General features: G+C 40.5%; 1 protein-coding gene across 1 annotated transcript in view; it reads left to right on the top strand.

The window, feature by feature from the left end:
• The first annotated feature begins 133 nt into the window (after positions 1-133).
• LOC133962121 (neurexin-3a-like) overlaps positions 134-21,152 on the top strand; it is a 45,633-nt gene continuing 24,614 nt past the window's right edge. The window contains exons 1-3 of the mRNA XM_062397578.1: positions 134-895; positions 16,547-16,567; positions 17,682-17,708. Of these exons, the coding sequence (XP_062253562.1) occupies positions 190-895; positions 16,547-16,567; positions 17,682-17,708 (754 nt within the window). The 5' untranslated portion in view covers positions 134-189. The remainder of the gene's footprint in view (positions 896-16,546; positions 16,568-17,681; positions 17,709-21,152) is intronic.

Here is a 21,152-nt window from a genome sequence, read left to right as displayed (position 1 = left end):
ACTGTTCTCCTGCTACTGCCCTTTTCCCTTTATATATATATATATATATATATATATAAATATATATATATATATATATATATATATACATATAGTGCACATACTGTTATAAAGCTTAGGATCCCTGTTACTCAGTCTAGCTACCCTAAGGTTTCAATCTGATTGAAATCCTCTCAGATACCTTTTTGGATGAATAGATTCTTCGCAGCTATGGATCTTGTAGGTTTTTCTATCAGGCTGCAAATGTTCCTCAGCACATGTCTTGGACTGGAATTTTTAGGCACTCCCGGTCAGTGGGCACGCTACCTTCGCTGGGACGCCAGCACCCGCGGTGACCTTAGCTTCCAATTCAAGACAGAGGCCTCAGAGGCACTGATGCTGTATTTCGATGACGGCGGCTACTGTGACTTTCTGCAGCTGTCGGTGGTGGAGGGCCAGCTGCAGCTGCGCTTCAGCATCGACTGTGCCGAGACCACAGTTGTGTCAGACAGACGGGTGGACGACGGCAGCTGGCATTTTGCCACTCTGAGCAGGTATAACCTGCGTACAGTGCTGGTACTGGATGGCCAGGCCACAGCTGATGAGGTGCGGCCACAGCGACAGTTCATGAAAATAGTCAGCGACCTGTTCCTGGGTGGAGTGCCTCAGGATATCCGCAATGGTGCACTCACTCTGCCCACAGCGCGAAACATGCAGCCCTTCCAGGGCACAATTACAGACCTCAAATATGGAATCTCGCAGCCCCTGTTTCTGGGAAGCCTCAAGGTGCCTCTGGAGTCAGAAGGATGGTGCACTGTGAACCCATGTGAGAATGGTGGTACATGCTCAGTGGTGGATGGAGATCCCATCTGCGACTGCTCCAAAACCGAGTACAGGGGCCGCTTCTGCAATGAAGGTAACTCACACATTTCCCTCTGATAGATTTTATAATGTGAATCCATACCTGTGCAATGATGCAGCTGATTTCACCTGTCAGACTGTTCAACGTAAATGTATTTGTCATGTTACAGTATATGTATTTTAAAGATCAATCTCATGACTTCAGACACTTGCCTTTTTATCTCTCTAGTCCAGTGATTCTCAAATGGGGGTACGCGTACCCCTGGGGGTACTTGAAGCTACTCCAGGGGGTACTTGAGATTTTTTTTTAATATATTTAAAATTAGCATCCATTCAAAAATCCTTGAAAAATTGTTATTTAACAAATGTTCTATAAAATATAAGTGTAAGTTCATGAACTAAATTTTATATTCAGTAGGCTTTTCAATTTTAATTATCCTAAAAATAGTCTCCCCCATACCGATGGTTTGACCCAACGTGGCACACGCCGCCTGTCATCACCTGTCATCACCTGCCTTGAAAACTTCAACAATGGAGTCGAGTTGAAGTGCAGCAGCAATGCTGCTGAAACACGGAGGGAAAAGTACCAAAGAAGGCGAAACCAGAGCAGAGAGCCTTCCCTAAAGGCTCTTCGGAGGGGCGCTAAAAAGTAAAAGTTTTCCGTTGTGAAGTTAATGATTCATAACAAGAAGTCCGCGTCTCTACCGGTACCCTTTCAAAATAAAAGCATGTAATACAAAGGCGGAAATTAAATTGTATGACCTTAAAGCGAGCAAATATTTCACAATAAAATAACAGAAAGACACTTCAATAATATTAACAATAACATAGATTGGGTTATTTACCCTTTTTGTTTTTTCTGTGGGGAGAGATTAGCCAGCAGTGGCATTAAGCCACCACATCTTCAGCGGTATCTCCAGACAAAACATGAAAGTCATGTTGGTAAGCCACCTGAGTTTTTTAAGAGGAAACTTCCTGAATTCAGGTCATCTCAAGACACGATGCGAAAAGCCTCCCCGGAAGCAAACGGAAACAAGCTACCCGTCAGTATTCTTTTCGATCCTTAAAGAAGATATTTTAAGATGATAAATATTTTAAAAAATATGTTTTGAGCTAATCTTTTATTTAAAACTAAGTTAATGATTTATTTTTTGGGAAGAAGTGTTTAGCTATAATTAAGTTCATGAGTTCAGATTGAGAACATATCTTTATTATGATCCCAAAAGAGTTGATAATTATTTTGAGGTGCACAAATCTTTATTTATATTGAGATAATAATAAAAGTCTTTAGTTAGTTTTATATCTTTTTATTTCGAAATAGTTCAAGAGAGACCACTACAAATGAGCAATGTTATGGACATTGATGGAGTTTTAAATTTGAATGTGTCTAGTTACAAGGCTTAATAAATCACATTACATCTTTCTTTCAACCAAAAATGCTTTGGGCTGGTTAGGGGGTACTCGGCAGAATTTTTTCTTCGAAGGGGGTACGTCACTGAAAAAAGGTTGAGAACCACTGCTGTAGTCAATTGATTAGTTTTGTTATCGCTCTTGGTTTCATGGGCTAAAAGAGGTTTTGGGGCTTCTTGGCTCTCTTAATAATAATATTATCCCTATATTTATTGGTGGATGCGATGTATGTGTGTGTGAGAGAGAGAGAGAGAGAGAGAGAGACTGAGACTGTAAATCAAAAAGCTAATCTAAGCATGGTTAGTCACTGAGGCGCAGGTTAATGGCGTCGCTCCTGCAGGCAGTGATAAGGACGCCTTTACAGAGAATGAGGCCTCCTGGGCCCCTTTCTTCACCCAATCACAAGATGGCAGGTGTTTTATATCAAATCCTTTTGTGTTGAGAATTTTCCCCGAGCTGTGTTTCCGTGGCTCTACAGCTGGCTTCACCCTCACCAAAATTGATGTCTATTAAAAGAAAGCCCTTTACTCTTTTCCCCCATGTATTTCCTCCCTGCAGGCCAAATGTAAGGCTCTTTCACCTGCTTTATGTAGGAACTTGGATGGCTTGTAATTTGATCAATCCTGAGCTCAGAACTCTGATAATGCCTGATTGGTTGTGGAAATCAGTGAATGTGCACTTGCTGCATACAATGGATCCAGGCACCTCTGCTCTGCAAACAACTCTCAACATGAACTTAATTATTCACAATCAATACCAAGTCTTCCAGCAAATGGGGAGTAAACAATAATATTGCCTCCCAACAAGATAATCAGCGCCACTTAAATAAGAAGTCTGCTCTACTCTAATAAGTTTATCCAATGAATTAATTTAGATCATAGGTATTTTCTTTTACCATATTTGTTATTTTTTCCTCCATCTTTGAATTTCTAATGCCGAACCTTTTGGAAATATGGAAATCACATCTCATTTGGGTTGATGCCAAATCACTGCTACATTAAAAGGCCAGTGAATCTGGGATTTTAAGATAGCTGGGGTGTAACAATAATTAATTAAAATCTGCAAGCTCAGCCAGTGCTTTTGTCACGACGTTAGGCAGCAGGTCTGACAGCAGCTTCTGACTTGCACTGTGAGGAGAAATCACATGTTTTAAATTATGCATGCTGTATTATTGAACTTAATTGCTTTTGTGTTTGTGAGCTTAATGGAACAGTTATGTCGTGCAAGCACAAATAAAGCTGTTCGTTTTAATGGTAATAATGAAGTGGATCAATAATCTGCATGTCGACAACGCCATTTTCCCGTCTCAAAAATGTTAGTACACATGGGTCCGAGTAAGCGCCTATTCTCCCGGCAAGTGAGTCTTTATAAATCCCAACGTTTGCTTGAGAAGTGGTGTACGCAAGTTTCAGGCCCCATTTGTGCATACGCAACGGTTTTACACTTTTCGTGTCTTGATTTTAACAGTAGCCAAATTGATCACCATCAACACCAAGTTTCATCATCTTTGTTTATGTTTGCTGCACACTATTCCGTAAGTAGCATCTAAGCAAATTCTTGAACAAAACGCTGACAACGCAGCTGGTAGCCTTCCTGTATGCGGGGTTGAACAGTAAGTGTGGTGTAGGCCTAAGACCTCTACTTTTATGGCAGTATCGGTTCTTCTGCAAACAGCGGCCTGTTCCAGTAGCTGGGCATGTTGATGAGCTTTTGGGAAGGGTGCACATACTGACGCTATAAATACAGTATACACTACAACGTTTAAACAATTGTGTACTTTGGCTGATATAAATGGATATTTTATAAGCTCACCCAGTCAATGCTACAACAGAACGTATGTCTCTATATAATAAATTAAGTTAATTTAATTATAATGTATGATGTTTGAGGACTGCCAAGAGAAATATTATTCAAATTACTCATAAATACTATATCAAGATAGAAGTAGCATAAAAGTATTTAAATTACTAATCCTAGAAGATAAAATGTGTTCTAAGTCTGTTACTGTGTTTACATGTGCACTAGTATCGACTGTATCAGGCGGTTGTAGCAGAGGGGTAGAGCGGTCGTCCGCCAACCTGACGGTTGGCAGTTCCATCCCAGTCTTCCCCCCGTTGAAATGTAGTGTGGCTAATGAATGCACTGGGTGAATGGCAAACTGTACTGTAAAGTGCTTTGAGTGGTCATCAAAACAAGAAAAGCGTTATCTAAAAAATACAAACCATTTTAGTATCCCAGTTATGCGGCTAATCCTGTTTTAGATAAATCTGGTTATTTATATTCTCACAGTCTACATGATAAATACAAATATCCCAGTCGCTTATAACTGCTATCAATGTGTTACCGATTTGGCTTATGCACCTTATTGTCAGCAGTCGGACACGAGAGCCACAGCAGCTATTGCACATGTCCTTCATGTTGGCCATTGTCTTCCTGTCAATGCCATTGCACAGAACCACAATGCAGTGGATTATGATTGCTGTCACTGGTGGGATAGGGTCGTCATTGTTATGGAAGTTTTCTGGAAGCTGTTGAAAGGAGAACTCAGGCAGGAGCTGACGTGTCACCAATTCTAACAGCACATACATGAATGGCTAGAATTGCTGTCACTCTCTATGTTACAAGTGGGTGTTTGCATCCTAGTGGATAGTTAAGCCTAAAGTATGCATTCCTAAATCACATTATGTCGTTACGTCTAGCCACTGGTGAAATACGCAAGAGATGGAGTTGGTGAGAGTTGAAGTTGGTGCCTCTCTGTCTGGCTCATCTGAGTTAGATATGAAATTCCTAAACGTAGACACTACAATGTACTGTTAGTTGGTCCTTTATCTATAACCTGACCTTGGGTACTGCTTGAAGAGAGAAGGGAGTATCTGTGGAATTTGGACAGACACCATTCTCCTGTACAGATATAATATAGATAATATATACTGGCATATACAGTAATATTTGAGAATAGTCAAAAATTCATCAACAGTCATTATTGAGTTCAATGGCACCGAATGGAGTGAAACATTTTTTGTATGAGTAAGGTAGAATCCTTCTACAGGCTGTGTGTCATAGTTGTACCGTTTATGTTAACATCTGAAGCCGTGCTGGCGCAGGTTGTTACCAACAAACAGATAATTAAATCTATTCGTTTTTCAAGAGCAGTATTAGGGCTACTCTGGATGCTGAAATCAGGATATGACGTTTACATGCTTAAATAAAAAAACAGGATACAAACTGATAATAACCAGGAAACCAGGGTACTGTAGAAATATTGTTTGGCTTGAAATGACAATTTGATGTTGCTTTCCCACACAGTCCTTCTGAATGTTATATCACATCCTCTTCTACTTCTCCTTTAATATAATCCATCACAAAGTTTATATTAAGGCCTGTTATTATTGTGCACACAAGACAATAAGAGAGATACGAACCAACCGTAGTAGACACTTTTCCTTATTCCCAGCTGAGGGAGTGTTTGTCCTCAGATGTGTGTCAGCAGCTGGACGTAAACACTAGTTTGTCTAGAGGCTGAACTCGAGGATAAACCTGATGATATCAGTAGCTGAGATGGCAGGAACAGATGGACAACTCACAAAGATGATTATTACTTTTTAATTAGATCCACATTTTTGGTCTTGTAACCGCTTGCAATGCAGACTACTGCCCCTGGTCCTCCTGCCAGCACACACTGCTGTGAAATGAAATTCCTATAAGAAGATCCTGAAGGCTGCAGAGTTCATTACCCTCCACTGTCTGTTTGACACTACAACATATTGAGGATTGTTCTTTGCGTGGTCCCAACAACAGTGGGGCTAAAATTTGAAATCTATACTGAGGGTGACACTTAAGGATTCAAATCAAAAATGTTTATGTTTTGAAGAGTTTGACGATGATATGAATGTGCTAAGTAGATGCTATGACAATATCCTTGTTAGATCATCTTATGTTTTCAATTTTAACTCAAGGAACGAAAATGATTGAATACTCATAGGCCCTGTCCTCTGGGAAGAAAGAATATGCGTCGTAATGTGCACCTTTAATAATTGCCCATTGATTTGTCTTTGTCCCATATAAATTACAGCTTTACAGCGAAGGGAGTAACTAAAAGCATATCATTTTTTCTATGGGGATCCTGGGAATCATCCATTATGATGAAACTATCAGGATGTTCCCCAAGGAAGCAGTTGGAACACTTGCCCCTTTTCGATGACATGTAGTACTTTTTACCTGACATTTCAGAAGTCTGACATTTTACACAGTAGAATAGCAGGTTACACAACTGATCCTGGTCTCTTTCCTCGTTTAGATAAGTGCTATAAAAATAAAATTGTTATATTATTATAAAAGTTAAAATAACATTTAGCACAGTGGAACTATTTGGATTTATGCAAGTGAGAGATATGTGAATATAATGTTCTCTCTTCTGTCGTGCTGTAAGTATCTAAAGGTATCCTGTTTTTAGGCTCTCATGACTCATGACAGTTCTTGCTCCAAAATAGACACACCGCTACCACCTCACCACCCCCTGCCCCTAAGTGCTGTGTTGGGTGACTCAGTGAGGCATCAGTGTAAGAGCACTGGTGACTATGGTTGCTAGGCCACTTTTTCCCATCCTAGATTTACAGCTTCCACAATGGGAACTATTTCCAGCGTTGATTTACGTCTGACTCTCCCTCTCCCGCCTGGCCGCATGGCCGCCCCCTGCCAGGCACTGATAGGTGAGTGGAAGCGGGGAAGTCAAGCAGCTCTGGGAGAAATTGGATTGTTGATTGTTGAGGGATAAATAAGATGCTTAATGAGGCTGGCTGAGGTAGGTTGGTTTTGCCGGCTTTTTGAAAACATTAGAGCAGTGGTCCCCAACCTTTTTTGCACCACAAACCGGTTTAATGTAGGCATTATTTTCACGGACCGGCCTTCAAGGCTTGGCAGATAAATACAGTCTAGCCGAGCTTTTAATTGTATCGAATAAGCCAAAAGAAGACAGGAGAGGGTCATCGACTCGGGACATATTACCCGTTTATTACCGTCACACCATGTACCACATAGACCGGGACCACAAAAAAAACAAAAAAACAGTTAACCTACACAACTGTCAAACAGATCAGTTATTCCTGATCTGGTCGTTTTTCAAAATAAAACACCTTTCAGACTCTAATTATCAACACAGCGGAAATTATATAAATTATTAATTCTTTCTGTGCGGCCCGGTAACAAATGCCTCATGGAGCAGTACCGGGCCATGGCTCGTTGGTTGGGGACCACTGCATTAGAGGAAGAATATATCATGGCTGAAAGTCAAAACATGAACGTATGGCTGTGTATTTTACACAGTACATTGTGTTTGACTGATGGGCTCAATCGGACAATAAAGCCTGAAACATGCTTCTGCGACTGCGTCTGTGTCTTTTCACGCCGCTGTGGCGCAAGACTCGTTTTCATTCATGCTTCCCCAACCGTTGCGCGTCTTACAAAGCAATTCCGCGCCAGAACACTAGGCGGAGTAATGCTTTTTGTCGAGACGACCTTAGAGACGCCTTCTTTCTTCTTCGTCGATTGTTTATTTACATAGCCACTGCGGCTCCTCGTAGCCTTTTTCTGGCGGACAAATCCGCCAGTCAGTGACAGGTTATACAAGTGATCATACTATCGGATTTCTTCTGCCAAGTGCTCTTCTATTTGGTCCATATTCGTTCTTCTAAATCTTCCGTGATTTCTGCCGGTATTATGGCGCATGAAACCGGAAATGCAGCCCCAGAAGGGATGTAGAGCAGACCAATCACAGCCTTGCGGGCTGAGTGAGCTTGCGGAGCTTTGCCGTAAATTTTAGAAAAGGGGGTCGACACCCGTCAGCACGTAAGGAGGGATACATAAGCACGTAAGGGACCCGGAAGGGCTCTTGCGCTTACGGGCCCGTGAAAACGCAGAAGCATGTTTCAGGCTTAAGGCCCAATCCAATTTCACCCCTTGGCCTTATCCCTACCCCTTTTTTTCGAGGTTTATCTTGCCCCTTGAAACGGAGTCACAAGAGCTAGTGTTGAAATCTTACACTACGAATTAGAACAGCCCTTCAAGAAGGTGTTACATCATCAGTAGGTGTCACGAAAACCTGACACGTCACCAGTATTTATCGATGTAAACAGACAAAACACTAAGTTTTGGCGGGTTTGTCATTGTGATAACAATGTTGATATCTTAAATAAACCAAGGCTATTGATTTAAGTTAATAAAGTGACAAGTCCTTAATATCCAAATAACATCTATGCTAATGCAGGTTAATCGATGACATTATTAATTGAAAAGCTTGGCTCCTCTGCATTATTTCACAGATGAATCAAAAGCATCAGCTTCAGTGAGCAACAAGGGGTCTGTAGGCAACCCTGCTATGATGCTTTGTTATTAGAGGAGCAGTTATTTTCTGTAACATTGGACTATATTGCAAACAAAACATTGCTAGCATTAGCATGCTAGCGCGCTCGCAATAAAACCTTTAAAAGACCATAATACCACGATATTAAACTAAGATATTACAATCATTATCATCATTTTTAATCCATATTACTGGAGAAAATACTACATTTGTGGGTCTCTCCCCCAGGTGGCCGGAGAGTTGCACGGCATTCTGGGTACCCCATGGTTTGAACTGTGGGTCTGAAAAAACTTTGTTTCGAGGGCTTTAGAGCCCTAACACTTCATACCTTGAGGTATTGGGACAGCACACCCCTACAGGTTTACGTGCAAATGGGCTTAAGCATCTCATATAGAAGCTAACAGTAAAATCACATAATGTGAACAAAACAAAAATCACAAGGCGGAACAAATACCACCCAGTACTTTATACAGTATTCTATCTGAATTCTAGTATAGTGTATGCATTATTTACCGTAAATAAAAAAAATGCAATAAACGGAAAAAAAAAAAGTCCCGCTAGACAAGTACTCACTCCTCTGATCTCATTCTTATCTTTTTCTTACTTTTCATTCATTCATTCATTCCTGTAACTTTGCCATTTTTGTTGGCATTCACTTTTGGAGTATGAGTACTAAGAGGAACAGGACGCTGGCTTCAGACTGACCTAAGCCCTACCAGAAAAAAAACATAAAAAACAGCCTTGTCATTCACGTGACTATAGCCTGTCCAGTCAGTGCAGTTGGCCTGCTCACACAGATGGCTCTGCTAAAGCAATGACCTGTTATCCGGCAAGGTGCTGCATTGGCCAATGAAGCACATGCATTGTGTTGTCCTACTTCAGTTCAGAAAACTTTTTTCACTCTGAATTTCTGTTTCTGCCCTTTGAGCTGCTGAAAGCTAAAAATAAGCTATTGGAAATAATAATGAGTGGAAACAAAAAATAAATGATATTCTGGTTAACATGGAGGAAGTGCTTAAGTCTAACAGAGAATCCAAATGAAAGCTATTGACGATCCCTGAAATCCAGATGTAGCAGATAAGGCTACAGTTTTCAACTGTCCAGTGTTGGTGAGTCAGTGTCCAATGTAGCCTCAGATGTGTTTGTGGCGGACAGGAAAGGTACCTGATGTGGTCTCTGCAGCTGTAATACATACACCTCAGGGATCAACATTTAGTTCATTCTGAGATGCTTCTCTGCTCATCATAGTGGCAATCAGTGGTTATTTTAGTAACCGAGCCTTGTGTCAACTCAAAATAAGAAGATGAAGACTTTCCATCACACATTTTACAAAATAACATGCCCTGCTGTCAAAGCGGGAACCTAGCTGGATATCCCCCTGGTTGACGTGATGTTGAGAGGCACAGACTATGCAGCAGGCATTTCCCCTTGAGGCCCCCCACTGGTGGCTCTTGCTTATTCATGGTAAACTGGCTCCAATATCTCAGCTGGAGCATAAAGAAGATATAGCCAGCTTTCTCTGAAAAAGGAAAAGCATTTCATGTCACACAAATATAAGGATGTTTAATGCCCTTGTCATCCCTGTCTTCCTCTGGGGCGCTGAGCCATGGTCTCTCACCAAGAGTCAAGCTTGCAGGCTTGATGTGTTTGACTTGGACTCATTCTGAGGCCTGTAAAATGCTGCCTGGGTTAGGGTTAGGGTTAGGGTTACCATACTTGCCCAGACCGATCAAACTCAGCTTCTATCCTCCCAAGACAGAGACAACTGCAAAGTCTGGGTCACCTTCTACGCATGTTCCCTGACCGGAGCAGATACTTAGAGGGATAGATTTGATGAAGAGGCTTTGTGGTACCTCACTGGATCATGGCACATGAACACTTCCTAAAAAATAACTTTATAATATGATCTACATATACTATTAACTTCAGGTAAAATACATTGTTAGTTACTAGGAATAAACATTGTAGAATTCCAATACATGATATCAATGAGTAAAGAAATTACCAACTTTCATTCAGATCCAAAAAAATTTGCCTCAGTAATTTTCTCAGCCTTCCTTTCTTCTGAGCATTACCTAGGAAACACAACCTCTTTCAGTCTGTGCTGCTGTCATTCAGCCAAAGGTCTGGTATCTGTGTGCCACCATTTCCCCAACAGGAGCAGATGGCCTGTGCAGGCCTCCCTGGCTGTTCCCCCAGCTGTCCATGTGTTCATATCAACATAAAACATGGCTGCTGCTGGTGAAATCAATGAGGAGATTATTGTTTCTACAATGATGATGATGAATCCAATAAGAATCCAACCTTAAGCCTGAAACATGCTTCTGCGTTTTCACGGGCCCGTAAGCGCAAGAGCCCTTCCGGGTCCCTTACGTGCTTATGTATCCCTCCTTACGTGCTGACGGGTGTCGACCCCCTTCTCTAAAATTTACGGCAAAGCTCCGCAAGCTCACTCAGCCCGCAAGGCTGTGATTGGTCTGCTCTACATCCCTTCTGGAGCTGCATTTCCGGTTTCATGCCCCATAATACCGGCAGAAATCACGGAAGATTTAGAAGAACGAATATGGACCAAATAGAAGAGCACTTGTTAGAAGATATCCGATAGTATGATCACTTGTATAACCTCTCACTGACTGGCGGATTTGTCCGCCAGAAAAAGGCTACGAGGAGCCGCAGTGGCTATGTAAATAAACAATCGACGAAGAAGAAAGAAGGCGTCTCTAAGGTCGTCTCGACAAAAAGCATTACTCCGCCTAGTGTTCTGGCGCGGAATTGCTTTGTAAGACGCGCAACGGTTGGGGAAGCATGAATGAAAACGAGTCTTGCGCCACAGCGGCGTGAAAAGACGCAGACGCAGTCGCAGAAGCATGTTTCAGGCTTTAGACACTGTACTGACATGATCCTTTGTCCTTTGGGACTAGTGTATGTGTGCTAGTGTGTATGGAATTACTTCTGTCTTTGTGAGGACCAATATAACCATTTAGCCTTACAGAGTGAGGATATTTTGGCTGGTCCGAGCTTTCTGATATTCTCCAAGGGACTGGTTTTAGGTTAAAGGCAGGGTTGGTAAGTGGTTTCTGAAACAATATTTAGAGCCATCCACAAATAAAGTCGTTATAGCTGATTTACCTGCCTGTCTGCACCCTGCCGAACCGCAAATTGCTCATGATCTGGGACTTTAAAAACAGGAGGGACATGCACCGCAGGAGGTTTGGTTAAAGGGAGAGTTCACGGAAAAATGTAAATTCACTCATAATCTACTACCACTATTTGGGTCCACAAAACACTTCTGGAGTCTCAAAAGTAAACTTTGTAGCAGCGGAATCCGATACAATTGAAGTAACTGGAGACCGAGACATCAGAAGTAATAAAACAACAGAAAAAACACAACATGTCTCCCTACTGCTCCTGTGGTGTCCTCCAAGTGCATGCAAGCCCTGACATTCATATTCGACTCGAAACGGCTTAATTCGTGTCTTAAGCCTAAATGTCCACTGATATCTTCCTACATCCTACATACGACACACCATCGTGTAGCTAAGTCCGCTAGCTTAACCACTTCCGCAGGAATTTTATGCTTGTTCTGATTTGGCTTTAAATGTCAATTGCGGACACATGGATGACATCACATGAGCAGTATGGAGGCATAGTATGTTTTTTACGTTGTTAATTATCAGAGGTTTCCGTCAACATTTACTTCAATTCTATCGACTTCTTAGAATCCAGGAGTGTTTCTTGGTCTCAAACACTTCACCCATCCCTCTATCAGCATAGTGGTGAATAGATAATGAGTGGATTTTTTTTTTTCATTCAACCATCCCTTTATGGGTTAGGTTAAGCATTGACATTAGGCAAGTAGTTGTAATTGATTAGGATGGGTAAGGAGTTATGTATTATGTTAACGAGTCAAGATAGAGGTATAATTCTTTCTGTGTGTTTGTGTTTATGTAGCTTTTTTGACTGCTCCAGCATACCTTCCCTGTTCTGGTTTACCTTCCATTTATATAACATGCAGAGAATGATCAGTTAAGCCAGCAGTGATGAAAGGAATCAGAATTTGGCACACCTCATTAATAACAGTGCTCTCCCACTTTATCCAACACATCATGAATCATCCCTTTAAATAATCCATCCCTTTAAGTAATCCACTTTGAGCTCTAATCTGCCACTATCCTTGCCTCACCTTTTGGGTATTGAATTAAACACGAGTCATAGCCTAACCTAGATTATATGTCCACTGATGAATAAATAAATTTGTCTAAGCGCCATTGAGTCACCTCAAAGAATGATGATGTGTTTATACTTCCTTTTTTAGAATGAATAAGAGACCTGGAGGATGTCTTACATTCATAATACAGGGGAAATGGTTTGTACCTCTCTGATGCAGTAATTGTAAATTAAATTCTGGTAAACCTGCCACTGGAAATTGTGCCAGTGAGTGTTTGATTGGTTTGTTGACTGGTACCTTATTAAATATTTATGTATTTGCATTGCTATCTGTCCACGCACAAACACTAGTGCACATATACTCACTAAAACCTGATGGGAACAGAGGCACAATACATGGAAAGTAAACTGCCAAAGGAAGTAGGTCAAGATAGAGAACAAAATAATGATAGAGCAGGAGGGAGGGCAAGAGAATACAGCTGATCATCAGGAGAAAGGCAGAGAGAGGATGAGCTCCGGATGATGGATTAGTCAGAAAGTCTAACAAAAGTGGGAGAAAAAAACTGAAAGCTGAATCTGTTAATCAGTTTTCTCCTTGTTGTTAGGTCTTTTATCTGCTTTGTCCTCAGTTGGTTGGAAGCATCCCTTGTCATTCCATTTTAGGATGTTTACTCACTGCACATACAAGCCTTACCTCTAAAGAATTTTATCATTGGTTTAATGGTCATAAACTAAACTGTTATTTTTTCTGATGAAAAACATTGGGTTGTGTGAGTTAGAGTCTCTCCAGAACAAATGGAAGTATTGTGTATTGTTCTAGTCCTCCAAAACCTCCTACAGCAGTGGCCGGTCCATGGGAAGGGGCAAAGGGGCCCCAGCTGATTAAATCTGATGGGCCCCTGAATTGCCTCTGTCCTGTCAGTAGTCTAACAAATCTAACAGTTTGTCCCAAAAAATTATTTTAGAAGCTTTTTGAAGAAAAGAATCAAATTCCTTAATCAGGAATTTGATTCGCATGAAGCAATGCATTACTGATGCCCTTGTATCTCAGTTACGTTGCTAGAAGTTGTAAAGAAGTTCATCTTTTCACAATTTATACGTTGCGTTCTGCGTCCTGAAGGTACACCAGCCCTGGCCGGAACGTACCGGAGATTCCTGTGTTGTTGTAAACTTGTCTGAGCAGAGAAGCTCCCAGTGTGTTGTGTGAAAGGCAAACCCCAGAGAAAGTCTGGACCCCTTTCTGCAGACATCCTCAGGAGTTCATGTCTGGAAACGGCTTTAGAAAGTCTAGATCCCAAGTACTTTCCTGATATAATGACCTTGTGTGTGCCCTCTTGACTGCTTAGATTTGCGGATCTCTATCAAAAGGGTGACCATGCTTTTGCTAGTAAAGCCTCCACATTAAGGAATTCACAGCCCATAGAACTTAAACAGGCCTAGTCTCTAGCTTCTTCTAAATCCCTTTTTACATTTTTTCTTTAGTAAAGCTTTTACAAATGGTTAACAATAGCTCTTATATATTCCATTTATCTGATCTTATGTAGGCCATTGTTTCTATTTTTCACTGGTCGTGTTTCTTTCTTCTTTTGTGTTATTTTCTTTTTATCTGCATTGTCTGTTTTAATTTATTTTTTGCAAAGCACTTTTTAACATGGTTAAGAAATGTTTTACACAAGCATTGAATAAAACAGAACCAGACTATAACAATAGAGGTGGCAGCAACATAATTTTGCATCAATAAGAAACACAGTCATGAGTTGCACATGATCAAAAATCCACATTAATAATGCTTTAATTGAAATGGAATAGTGGACATTTAGGGTTATTCTCTTATAATAAAACAGTGACAGAATGACAGAGGTCAATGGCACAAAAAAAACAAGGAGACTACAAATACTCCCTCATGTCACTCTCTGTTTCCATACCCTTTGTGTGTGCGTATGTGTGCGTGTGTGTGTGTGCGTGTGGTTGTGTGTGCACACATACAAAGTTAATCCGCTTGACTCTACCCTGTCAAGAGTTTTCCTCTTCTGTTTGTATTTGAATGTGGACTTCACTACTGTGGTAATCTCAAATGAACCCGTTTAGAAAGCACACAAAGATATTGAAGCTTTAGCAAGATTATCCAAACACACACACACACACACACAGACACACACACACACACACAGAGAGAGACAATTTGGTCAACTCTTTCCATGTTGGAGCACAGCGGACACAAGTCCTCAGTTGAAACTGAATTAATATCTAATGCATATCTGATTGACTTCCATCTGCTTGTGTTCACATTAATAGCCTAACATGCCCAATTAGTCCTCACCAAGAACATTTAATGCGTCTCAAGTCAATTACCTTTTACTTCATTTTCCAGCGACCTCATTTCAGACTGGCCTAACCAAATAAAGCCTTGTATATTTCAATACTCTCAGAAAGGCTGTGGTTTCAAGGAACTTTGAAAGTTGTTTGCCCTGCTCTTGTGTTGAGCTGAATATCAAAAATTCTAAATTCAACTCCAATTAGAGGACAAATGTTTGTGTCTAACATAGTTATTATCTAAAAAGTCAGTAAAACAATCTACTCAACTGATTTCCATAAATATGTGTGTGGTGATGGGGCATGACCCAAAGAAGAATTAATAACATTTTGTTGTGGAGCCGGATCATGGCTGAGTCAAAGTTTTTTTCACTTTATTCAACATGGAGGAAAGGGTGGTTTTCAACATTTCATTGATTTTCTCGGAGAAGAATTCAATGATCTTGATGACAGAAAATCTGGCATGTTTCCAAACAAAAATCAGGATTTAGTGAATTTAAATGTGGTTCCATGAGTTTGGCCACTGATTGCCATTCTCATATAATCATAATATTAATTTATCTCTTATCTTATCTTAACAATTTGTTTCTTTGATTATTAATCTGCGTAGACAGCTAAAGGGAAATAAATAAATAAATCAAAAAGACTTGGTTTGGTTGATTTTCCTGTTTTCCTGCACAAGGAGCTGACTCTTACCATTCTTAAATTATTTTCACAAGGGTGATACTAGCAATGTAACATGCTTTTTGTATGCTTAGAAATCTACACCATTCAGAAAACATGTGGTTGTTTGCAGACTTTTATAAGTTCAAGTAGTAATGTCCATATTTCCAAAGGTTTGGCTGTGGAATATCTCCCTCTCCAGGGGAACCTTGATTTCAGTGCACTGCACTTTTGCCCAACTCCTGCATTTCCTGCTAAAGTAACATAATCATCCAGGTTTTGCATAATCTGTCCAACACTTGCACACTCGTTGCAGCCTGTATGAACCACTCTGTGTGGAGGAGGTTTAAACCTGAAGGACGGTTCTGTCTGAACAAAGAACACAGGTCACTTTACAGGATCAAAGTTTTGTTATCTGGGTTTTTATTGCCTTTTGTAAATTCGTAAAACAGCCCCTGTGAATACAAATTAGATATGGTGATGTGTCTGCACTGGAAGGTAACAGAAAAGCTAAGTGTGTGTGTGTCTGTGAAGGAACTTTTTCTTCGCTCTGGACATTTGTCTCGCAAATTCACCTGTCACTGACTGATGGTCTGAAACCAAATGTTGCTGCTTTATCTCCCACTTGCTCAAACCTCCTACATTTTAACAGACATACACATTGCTGTGCCCACTGCCAGCTCTTTGTATGGACGATGAAGAGTATTATCATTTGCATGACAGTCAACATGCAAGCAATATTTGTGTTTCTAATTCTGTCTTTGTTTGCTTGCTTTCTGTCTCCTTCTGTTCCAGAGGTCATCAGTAATATGCCAGGTGAGTGAACACAATGTCAAATGTAAATACATGACAACCCATTGTTTGTATAGCTGTAGATGTAGAGACAGGCTGGGTTAACACCAAGATCATGATCCATCACAATGAGCATCATTTTAAAAAGCTGCCTAAAAGTACAGTGAAAAAAAGGAAAATAGAAGATAAACCAAGAGACAGATTGTATAATTATTAAAAACTGTGTTTTAATGCAATTTATGTTCTATATAGATTTCTTTACATCTTGACCTTTAGGTTATTTGCAAAATATCAAATCAAAGATTGGAAACTGTCTTAGGAATTGAATATTGTAGGTCACCTAATGTTTTATCTGATTAATTCAAATAAATAAATAAATAAATTATGATGAAACTATTTATTTTGTTCTCTAAATTCAAAATCCAATTCACACACAGTTACATTGCTTACATCCAGCGTTCTAACCACTTCATCCCAAACCAGCCGTATGAGGTTTGAGACTGGACAATAGGTTCTATTCTGTCACTTTAGGATAAAGCTACAGTTCAATTTCACTGAAAACATGTGGTACAGCTGATTGAGATGTAACACGTATCACTAAATCACCAAAAGAAAGATCATTGTTACAGTTGCTGCAAGTCATGCAAGGGTTTGTTCTAAGTGATTGACCGACAGAGAGTTTTCACCTGAGTTTTCAGCTCCCCTCAGCTTAATGGAACTTTCGAATAATCTCCTTGGTTCATTTTTGGCATTGTCACAGCATTTTAAGTTCTTTTTAGAAAATAGACATGCACAGACACACACACACACACACACCCTCACACACAAACATACAGAGAGAGAGAGAGTTAGCGTCCAGGTGTGACTTTAGCAGAGCTATAGCACCTAAAGGTCCAGCTAGGTTAAATGTGTTAAATCAGAGTATAACATACACTAGCATGCTGCTGTTTCTCAATAGGAAGCCTCCTTTTCAACCACAGGAAGCTTTGTGACGTGTGTGTTCTGATGTCATGTTTTCTCTCCAGGGGAAATATGTATTCGTCACAATACGTAAGCGTATTGAAACTTAAGTGTTCTCTTTTCTTGAATAGCTCTTCACTCTCTTCCCTTTCTTTTATCGCTTCGTTTCCGTCTCAAGGCCTTGCACATATGATGGCAGAACAAGGTACACCTCTCTTTGCCTCTTCTCAATCATGTCTTTGTCTTATGTGTGTGAGTGGAACTGCATGTTTTGGTGATGGTGCGTAATATGCATGTATATGATGGTTGTATACCTGATGTGGTTGCATGTTTGAAGCGTTTTGTGATGTACAGTTGCCAGCTTACATTGATTGATCCTCACTACATGTATTCATATATACATAGATATTTTTGGTGTGGTGTTTGCCAGAATCTGAACTTAAGTCTCCTTTTCTTCTCCCTCCTCGTCGGGGCACTCTCGTCTGTGGATCTTCTGTTCTGTCTGCGCCTCCTCCTGCTCTTCTAGCTAAAAGCAAAGGTACAGCTTTTTCGAAATCTTTCCTTTTCCATCTCAATGAAAAGCGCCGCTTGCTCTGTGAGTGTTTGAGAGTGCTGCAGTGTAATGTGTTTGATGCTCTCATGTGTTTGCTTGTCTTTGTTCAGTGTCTCTCTGTTATGGTTTCTTACTAAGAGTGCTAGGATTAAGCAAGTAATTAAGCTAACCTTATTTAAAGGAGAAGGAGGGAGTGTGTTGCTTTGTTTTTCCTACAGTGTGTATGTTTTGTAATTTGTAAGAAGGCTATACAGTGCATGCAGGGACACTGTAAGACTTTTATGAGTGAGCAACAGTCTCTACGGATCAGTTTTCATAAGAACAACCTGCTTCACACTCTTTTTCAGTCAATTATAATTCATTCTCAGGATTGGCCGATGGATGCAGTGGTATTCCTGGATTTTGTCATGGCTAGAGAACTAACACACTGTTATTCACAGACTGAGGCCATGTTCACTCCTAAAAAAAGTGAATTACTTTTTTTCAATTATTTGTGTCTCAAAGAAATGACTTTCCCTGCAGTAGCACATATCATTTGAAGGACTGCCAATTCGATTAACATAATATTAAGACTTGTTTTCTCAAGTTACCCTCACTCAGATTCATATTTATAAACTAATTGAATGATTTTAGATAAACAAACTTCAAACAAAGTCTAAATTCAGTTAACTCACATTTTTAAGACTTGTGTCTCTAAATCAAATGATTTGAACGTATGTGCCCAAAGTACAGAGTGGCTTCATGTTTTGCACACATTGTTTATTTGGGGATTTTATTTTCATCTACTCACATAATCTACTGACATAATCCACCATCAAAACCTGTTTTGCAAGTTTAACATAAATACAAATATAATATGTATAAACATCTTCAATCACAATTACAAATGTATATCTCACCACCTCAAAAGATATAATAAAAAAAATTATAAAAGAGTACAACGATTACATTATAGCTTTTTTATTTTCATAAAAGCTTATTGATTGCTCAATGACAATGCTGCACTCAGGAGAGCCTCCAGACTTTCTCTGCAGGGGCTGTATGTGTGAACGCAAATGCCGAGTGAGAGCCTCCAGACTGTTTGTGGTCTTTGTCCGGCCAGCCCCACATAATAAAGTCTGCAGAAAGTCTGGAAGAGCTGATGTGAAAATACAACAGGGGATCCTCCACAGGATTCACTACAAGGGAGAGGTGTGTTGATGACATTTCAAACATGCGATAGACACAAAAATAAAAAAGGAAAAATAAAATACATTTTTCAGCATGAAAAAGAGGGGTCATTGCGCTACTTGTAGAAGACACAGAAGAAAATGTTGGGAGCTGTTGGTGATATGCACACCGGTGACGATGTGCTGAAAACAAAAATATGTTATCAAGGCAGTGGAGTTAGTATGTCACATCCTGAACACCCTGTGTTGTGGTGAATGCGTCTGAGGGGAGATTCTTCCGCTGTATTGTGCATTTGTGAAAATCAAACTCTGGAGAAAGTCCAGACCCAATTCTCATAAACTCATAAACTCCAATTGTGTAAGCATACAAAAGTGGCATTCATAGGCTCGGTTTAGTGCCAGTACAGAGCTCCAATATAGAAAGACGCCTGTGTTTCAGTATTTGCCTTGAGATTGGCTGTGATCTGCTGCACGTGTGCACCTGTAATGGCTTCCCCCATTCACAGCACACACTTCTCAGCAGCTCTCAGAGTTTCCTGTCCCCCTCACAACCTGTCCCTGCCAGTTTTTGCTGTCTAATCCCTAAGCGAGATGGTAGACATTATTAGGCATCAGGCTCCCTGTCGCCTCCTGTTAGTTAGACGAAAGGCTCCATTCTGGCTCTATTTGCATGTCAGCGCTCGGATGGCGGGGATGCAGATAGAGAGACGGGGGAAATGGAAAACTGTGTCTTAGCCATGGAGGAGTCATATCTTACTGTCACAGGCTCAAACGTGTGCTTCACTGATATTTTCATTATTTAATTTTTTTGATTTTAGATTTTGAGACTTATTTTTTCTCTTCTTTGATATTTTCGGGATAAACCTCCCCCTCACCTACTGCCTCATTTACTCCATAATTGTTCTTTCCATATTTTGTACCTGGACTCGGTCCTTTTTCTGAAATCAGTAACAGTTTCCCTTCTTGGCCATTTAAATCTGTAGCCTACTCTTTGTTCATGCCCACTGTCTTAATGCAGTGTTCTCCACCTACCTCTTTACTTTAAATACACCTGTGATTCATACCACAGCAGCAGTTCCAGCACAGAGGGCTTGGGCAAGAAAAGGGGGGCAAGGTCACTGAATGTGGCTCAACGTACAGTGCAACGCAATGCGACATTACTCAGCAATGCCCAGCACAGGCCAATCAATTATGTGCAAATAAGTCCTCTTACATGATGTTGTCACATGAATGGCATTTTTTTGTTGTTTGGTTGCTGACCATCAAGTTAAAATCATTGTTGCTGTCCTGACCTTGTTGAAAAATCCTTCCAAATGTACAACACGATGCAGTGTTTTCACAGAACGCTGTAGTGGTTTGGGTCTGTGTCTCGTGGTGGAGATAGCTTAGCTGAAGACATTAACCAAACACTCAGTCACACAGGTGCTGGTGTTTCCTCATGTTGGTCCTATATCAACAGAAGCTACACATCAACCCTACCAAGCCCGGTTGTTTTTGCTACGATCTCATCATTGAATAAAATACAGCTACTCGAAACTCGTCACTCAAGAGTTGACGGGCAAAAGAACAAGAAGTGCTCAGAGACATGCGTCTGGCCCGGAGGAAGTGCACTATTCTACCAACCTGTGACAAACATGACGCCACCAGGAGAGGCGCTGTTGTATCTAGGTAAAACTCCAGGTAAGGGTTAGTTCACAGAAACATTTAAATTCTACTCACCACCATGCCAATGGAGGGGTGGGTGAAGTGTTTGAACCAAATCTAATACAATTAAAGTGAATGGTGATCAATTCTTCAATTGTAAAAAAACTACAAAAAAAGAAAGAACATAACATGCCTCCATACTGCTCCTGTGGCATAATTCAAGTGTCCATAAATCCTGACATTCAAATCTACATGGCCTCCAAGTAGCCTAGTTAACACCATG

This window comes from Platichthys flesus, chromosome 10, assembly GCF_949316205.1.
Source record: "Platichthys flesus chromosome 10, fPlaFle2.1, whole genome shotgun sequence".
Taxonomy (NCBI): domain Eukaryota; kingdom Metazoa; phylum Chordata; class Actinopteri; order Pleuronectiformes; family Pleuronectidae; genus Platichthys; species Platichthys flesus.
This window is presented reverse-complemented; position numbering and strand designations above follow the sequence as displayed.